The sequence below is a fragment of the Hibiscus syriacus genome, unplaced genomic scaffold (genome assembly GCF_006381635.1).
Source record: "Hibiscus syriacus cultivar Baekdansim isolate YM2019G1 unplaced genomic scaffold, ASM638163v2 tig00000778_pilon, whole genome shotgun sequence".
Classification (NCBI taxonomy): domain Eukaryota; kingdom Viridiplantae; phylum Streptophyta; class Magnoliopsida; order Malvales; family Malvaceae; genus Hibiscus; species Hibiscus syriacus.
In genome coordinates, this window is record NW_024061825.1 from 967,263 (window position 1) to 974,982 (window position 7,720).

The following is a 7,720-nucleotide window of genomic DNA, read 5'->3' on the forward strand; positions in this document are numbered from 1 at the left end:
GAGTAAGGGGAGGTTAAATAGTAGACTATCCTAATGTCAGGTTGAGAACAACTTTCGTAGAAGATTTTTAGAATTATGAATTACCCATCGTGGGACTTGATCCTATGACCACAAGGTTAAAAGCCTTGCACTCTACCAACTGAGTTAAACGGGCAATTCAAATTAACTAACCATATTCTCATATATAATAGGATAACAGATAGGATATAATTAAATACAACTATAATTTGATATTTTTAATATATTAGGGTAAATTACGCATTTAACATCTAAACTATCAATTTTAATTTATTTTAATATATAAACTTTTAATTTTTTTCAAAATCATACCCTAAGTTTTACGTATATTTAGGGGTGAATATTTGATTGGAACTTGACGGGCATTGAATCGATTTGATTTTATAAGATTGATATTTAAAAAATCAAATTATTTAAAGAATAAAGTAAGAATAAATTTAGATTTAGAGAGAAAATTCTCTAATGATGAATAAAAATTATAATACTCGAGTTAAATTCAAATCGTTCAAAATTCTAGCAATATTTGACTCATAACCATCCCCAAGTATCTTTTGTTTTCTTAGTTTTTAACAATTGTCTTTATAAGACGTTTTTATATGTCTTTGTGATATGTTTCTTTTTCTACTTTTAGTATATTTTCGATCGTTTGACTATTATTTCATTTACCTTTTCTATCAGAATTAGATTTGACATCACCACAAGAAGCTTATTTGTTATCGTGTTTATTTTCTCTGTTTTAGACTTTCGAATTGAATTTATATATACGATTTGCGTTAGTAGATAATTTTACTCTGATTTACAATATATTAATAGTCGGTCTTTCAGTAATCCGAACCTCATTTATTGTTTGTTTTTTGATACGATTAGATCTGATCGAATATATATTTCATTCGTATATACATCGATGAGGGATAAAATCATTGTCCATCTACGAAACAAAGAGATGGCGTATGGGCAAGAGAAGGATGGCGTGCCCACATTTATCATCAAACAGTAGATACATACATACAGAACGGTCAGCACTTTTCACTTTTCTACTTAAAAAGGGCCTCAATCAAATCGAAGCATTTCGAAAGTAACGGACACTGCACTGAAAATGTAGGGTAAAATTTGCCGGCTTCCAGTTAAATTTCTCGACTATTAAAAATTATTTATTATAAGATATTATTTTATTATGTCATTCGATTATTAAAAATTACAAAATGATCATCTTGTTATTCATATGTTCTAGACTAACCTTTTTGTTAAAAAAATTGATAGTCATCTAAACTAGATGTTAACCTTTTAACTAGGATATGATAAAATCTGATCTTAGGATTGCTTGAGATGTATTTTGTTAATCGATTCTCTGTTTACATTATGTTGTGAGTCAATACTTAAAACATTATGTCATTACGCTAATTTTAAAAAGCAATGGCGTTGTCTGTATACATCATTAAAATATGATTTTATCATATCTCGGTCAGCAAATTAACTTCCAGCTAAGAGAAAAGGACGAGTTTAGAATATATGATGTTGGGTGACCATCTTGTAACTTGTAGTGGTTGGAGGACTCAACAGAATAGTGTCCTATGATTGAGGGATCATTTTGTAACTTTAAATAGTTAGGGGACTCAACAAAATCACAACCTGTAATCAGGGAACGAGTTTTAGTTTAACTCGATCCAAACTCAATCTCTTATAGAAAAATAATCCTATTATGTTGGGTCGGAATCGTCACATCTCATGTCAAATTATCATCCTTAAAACTGATAGAATACACTAATCTAACAAAAAAAAATTGATAGAATTTAAAAACGATGACATTATATATCCTATAAAATACTCTTTTTAAGAATTTAATCTACATATTAGATTTGAGCACTTAATTGCTACGATTATGATGATATGAAGACACAATTAGAACATTTTGAAGTTTGAAAACCGATTTGGATTCAAAACCATAGTTCCAGGACGACCAGTGCAATTAACCCAATCATTGTATTCAAAAGCTTGCTTCCAAAACTCAAAAAACTCCATTATCGACTGGTTTTTAATTAGGGTTTTCAAAGCCTAATTGTAATCCGATCAATTCATAGAAACAAGTAAACTACAGAACAAAGAACTTGAACAATCACCGTTCTAAACAAGTATGAACAAACAGTGATGAATCGCAACAAAAGCCCAGTTTGTAAGCTCAGAATCTGAAGGGGGGAAACCTGGGTTTTATGAATGGTGCTGATTTGGGGGTTCCTGTTCTGGAGGAGGTTGTTGAAGAGCTTCAAATTCTTGAGCTTTTTCGAGAAATGGTTTGAACCCTAGTTGTAGGGTCAAGTACCCGAACGCTAAGGATCCGATTACAACTACGGCTGATCTCACCGCGTTGGACTTTGCAGTTCCCTTTATTCTTCTTCTTCTCCGACTTTTGATCCGCCTCTGTTCCTGATTTGCTTCACTTATAGGTTAACATTGGGTCATATTTTGTAGAACGTGTATGTATTATGCATTTGTTAGATTTCAGTCCCTTTATTAATTAAATTGTTTAGTTTTTAGCTAATTGCATCAGTCATCCCAAACCATGGATCATATTTCAAATTGATCCTCTAACTTCAAACTATTCTAATTAAATTCTCAAATTTTATTCCAATCATGTCATTTCGTTGGAATAGATGCCGGCAAAATTGATGGAATAATGCAGTGCAAGAAAAAATTGTTTCAACGGGGAGTTGGAGATTTTATTTTTGGGTGAATTACGTGTTTAGAACTTAAATTACTAGTTTTGGCTCATTTTAATATTTAAATTTTAATTCTTTTAAAATCATATTTAATGTTTAGTTTTTGTTTCATTTTAATATTCCGTTGTTAAAACTTCACAAATTGTTACAATTTGACACTTTTATGGGTAAATTACATCATTCATCCCTAAATTTTTATTTTTTTAAATAATTACTTAACTTTCAAATTACTCCTAAATTAATCACTCTAACTTTCAAAATTTTATTTTTATTTTAATTATATAATAATAAAATATCATGTCATAAAACAGTATTAATAAAATAAATTAGAATGATCGAAACATGAACAATTTGAAAATTTGAGAATTAAAATTGAAAAATTTTAAACTTTAATGACCAAAATAGGAGTGAAAAGATAGTTCAGGGATGAATAATATAATTTACCCATGAAAAAATGTCACATGTGAAAAAGATTTTAAATTTAAAAATTAAAAATTAAAAAAATTTAAATACTAAATGCGTAGCTTCCCCTTTATTTTCTCGGGTGTTTGCTACATTTGGAAGATATACAGAGTATTTGGCGGCCATCTTTTGGGAGACGTCGGGAAAACCCGACGTCTTTAGTAGAAAACGCTAGAAAGACACAACGTCTTTGGTAGAAAACGCTAGAAAGACGCGAAGTCTTCCTCGTGATGTATTCACACGGATGAGCTGCGTAGTCGAGAAGAGTCGGATAGCATTAGGTGGATTCGGATTTGGCATTTATTGTGAAAAAATCAAAGCATGTTTTGGCAGACCAAAAGATAAATATTGTGTTATACGTAGAACTTCAAATATACATTAAAAACAAGCATCTTTGAAATATTACACAATATATATATATATATATATATATATATAGGGAGCAACTAAATTGTAATGCAATATAGAAATGCACTAATATGTTGTAGAATTCGATCACATACTAATGATACTATGGGTATGATGATCAATTCACTTGCAGTCCTAGCTCCTAAGTAGCCGTTACGTTTACATTTACGAGTCCGAAGGTCGTTGCTGCTGCTGCGGAGGCCACACCGGCTGACCAGCATAAGGGTGAGGGTTTTGGCCATAGAAGGCATGGTCCATCACCGGCTTACCGACAGTCATACCCGGAGCACCGGCCTGGGGAGCAGATTATTGTTGCACGTAATAGTAAGCAAGAGGGTCAGCTGTACTTCCAACTCTTTGAACAGAAGCAAGAACCTCGTCTTTTATATCCTCCCTCGGGACGATATCGACCAGAAAATCGAATATATCGGTCCCCGTAATTGCTGCTCCGATGTCGTTCTTCTGAAGGGTCCTCCTCTTATTTTCCTCGGTGTGATTCCATGACCTCAGCGTCAACTCTAGAATGAACATTTCACAGGCCCTAGCAAATACTACCGGAGCTTCAGCTGATATCATCCTAACATCCTCATCTGCCTTCATAATCTTCTTGATCCTTGCCAATGGTAGGTTGTGGTTTCTAAAATCAGTAGTCTGCTCGATTTCTTGATACTGGTTTGACCAAAAGCGCTGGAGGTGTTGTTGCAATTGCTGCTGCTGTTGTTGGTGTATGTGCTGATAAGCAAGTTGGTGTTGTGCCAGCTGAGTTGAAGGTGCAGATGCGCCTGCAGGCTGAGTAGGGGATTGGATTGAGCTAGCGGATCCAGGAGCCGAGGTTCCCATCATTTGATTAGATTGATAACTTGTTATATCATACGGAACCGCCGCTGCACTACCAACAATGCCCGTTGCAGAGGTCTGCCCATGCCCTTGTTGGTCCATACTGGTTGATCTAGATTGACCAGGAGGTACCAAGCAATAATTAATAAACCATTAGTCATTTATAAAAGAAAATAAATAGATTGATTTCCGGAACCTGGAAACAATGATGGCAGAAGATTGTTTCAACAACTGCATCACCATAACTACTATCCTAAAAAGAAATAAATACAGAAAAATGGATTTCCAGAACCCGGAAAAGATGAATCGCTCTTTATCTCGAAGGAAATCAAATTACCAACTAATTCATACTCAGCAGTGGAAGAAAATGGTAAGAAAAGTGGACATTTCCGGTATTTAACCGGTAAAAACTCAACGGTAAAAAATTCTAGCTAATGAATGGCTTGCAGGACTCCCTACATCGCCAATCATCAAGTTGTTTAACAAGGATTTGGTTCAATTGGTTCATACAGCTACCTTTTAATGGTGGCATCTAGCTATTCTTTGTAACGAACAAAATAGAAGCTACAGAAAAAAGTTTTCGAACTTCGATTAAACATTTGCTGGTTACAGATATGATAACAGATTAAACTAGGACAAGATGGCTAAATACATTTGACGATAAATGAAGCAATAGTGATGGCAGAGTTCAATTACTGTTGTGTGATGGCAGAGTTCAATTACTGTTGTTTGATTGTAGATTTCACAAAATATGACAGCGGATGAACCTAGGCGGGGGCTGTTCCCCCAAAAAAAATATTTAAAATTACCGCAAGTTCAAGTTCGCCAGCCAAGGAATCACATAATCAATCATAATTCGAAACCCAAAGCATGAAACCAATCCAAAAATTCAATTTGAATATTTCATGAATAAAACCTCCAAAACAAAAACAAGCACAGAAATTTTACAATTCAGTTCCCATACGTAAGCATACAAAAAATACATAAACAGGCATAGAGAAACGTATAAAATACCACAATACAAACACGCCTAATACAACACCTTACTTCATAGGTCATCTTACCGCGTCAATTACGAAGCAAAATCAAATTGCTTCCTCGAATTCTAGATTTAAGAAAATAGCTAAGAGAAATCATCAAAAGAATGACAAATTTAAACGATGATCGAAGGAATAAACTGGGCTATAGAAGTAAAAACATAGAAAGGGGAGAAAATTGTACCTTGTGCTTTGTTGATTTTGGTCATAAATTGGAACACTAGATGAAGGGGAAAAGGGAGAAATAATTTGGTGGATTGGTGGAGAAGAGAAGCTGAGAGTGAGATCCGTGTTATTATGTTATTAAAAGAAGTGACCGCAACTTTGACAACCTCTCCACTTATAACCTAGTTTGACTTTCACTACATTGTTCACGTAAATATATAAAATTAAAATTATATTATTTTTATGTTGAGTAAGTTTTAGTTAATTTTATTTTATATTTATGTTATTTTATTCACTAAATTAAAAAAATATAAGTTTTAGTCACTTACATAATAGTTTATTAAGTTTTAGTAACTTGGAGGTTGAATGTCGTTAGTTTGATAACGTGGCCCGTTAGTAAAATGATTTAATTCTTATTTTAACCTATAAACTTTAGACAAAATACTGATATTGGTCTTTTTTGTAAATTTAATTTAATTTAGGGATAATATTTTATTTATCTATTTTTAATATTTTTCCCAACCCCTAATATAGTTCATCTTCTCCCCGCTTCTTCTTCAGACATATTTGCTCCATTGCAATAACCTTATTATTTCTAATTATTAGTTGTAATTATTTGAAGTCAAATTAGGTGAGTTCTCAATTGTAAAAAAAGGTATAAAAAAGAGTAATGAAGATCGTGAAAAAATGTAAAGAATTTGTCATTAAAACTTTAAAAATCACCGCCTCGAGCCGAGAAAACTAGAGCTTCTTCAATGGTAGCATTATTAAAGACACAGTACCAGGTTTCGATCTTCGATGTATTGTTGACCAATAAATTCCCACTGATGCGAAAGATCGTGTAGAACATTCATCGAATCCGAACGTGATCGGCCTCCACGATGTTTACGAAGATCAAACCGGCATTCACTTAGTATTGGAGTTCTGCTCCAGCGGTGAGTTGTTCAATCGGGTCATCACGAAAATGAAGTACTCAAAGGCTGGTGCGATGGCGGTGGTGCGACAGATCGCGCAGGCCGTAGGGGTTAACGGTGATTCATATGAATCTAGTATAAAAAAAATTGCTTGTTCTTGAGGAAAAAAAACAAAGATTCGACGTTGACGATCATAGATTTTGGATTGAGTTCGGTGGATGAATTCACGGATCTAATTATCGGTTTGTTTGGATCTATTGATTATGTTTCACCATATGCGCTTTCTCAAGGGAAAATCACCATGAAAAATGAAATCTAGTTATTAGGTTATTTGAATCCATTGATTTGTCTTCTTGTTTTTTGTCGGATTTGATATTCTACAATCTCATTCTTTGGAAGTTGAATTTTAGTTTGTATAGCTGAGATCACCCAACTTATGGTGTTTGAAGTACAACATGAGTCCTTGAAAAAAAACAAATAAAGCAATGGAGTAGAGATGTCTAAAGAAGAAGCAGGGGGAATAACAATGAGGATGGGAAGAAAACCTATTAAATATAGATAAATTAAAATGTTATCCCTAAACTAATTTGAATTTATAGAAAGACCCAGAATAGTATTTTGCCTAAAGTGTAAGGATTAAAATAAAAATTAAATCATTTTACTAACGGGTCACTTCATCAAACTACATAAACCATTCAATGAATTCTAAGAAGTGTAATAATTTTTTTAATAATATTAGAGGATTATAAGATAAAATATGTAAATAATATGCTTGAGTTATTCACAACTTACATATAAGAAACAAATGTAAAAAAATATTTTTAATGTCAAATTATAAAAATTTAAAAGAATAATATTTTTCGTTAAAGTACAAAAACGATGCCCCAACAATAAGATATTGCTTTAATAAGTTCATCGACTATTAAAAGTTATAAAAAAGTCCCATGACTATAGAATGTTGCTTTATTAAATCTCTCTACTATTAAAAGTTACAAAATGACCACTCAACTATTTATTATGTTCCAAACTCGTCATTTTTCGTTAAAAATTAGTGGTTGTCTAAGTTGAGCGTTAACATGATGACTGAAATATTATAGTCATTTGAGATTCTAAGATCAGATTTTATCATATCACATTTATTAGTTTAACATTTGACACAAAATAT

General features: G+C 32.7%; 1 protein-coding gene across 1 annotated transcript; it reads right to left on the reverse strand.

Moving 5' to 3' along the window:
- Positions 1 to 3,664: 3,664 nt before the first annotated feature.
- On the reverse strand, positions 3,665 to 5,770 carry LOC120114323 (nuclear transcription factor Y subunit C-9-like). Its single transcript, XM_039135276.1, has 2 exons — positions 5,661 to 5,770; positions 3,665 to 4,551 (listed from the first exon to the last, which is right to left on the reverse strand). Exon 2 carries the CDS (start codon positions 4,539 to 4,541, stop codon positions 3,909 to 3,911), a length of 633 nt encoding a protein of 210 aa, XP_038991207.1. The 5' UTR covers positions 4,542 to 4,551; positions 5,661 to 5,770; the 3' UTR covers positions 3,665 to 3,908.
- Positions 5,771 to 7,720: the final 1,950 nt, after the last annotated feature.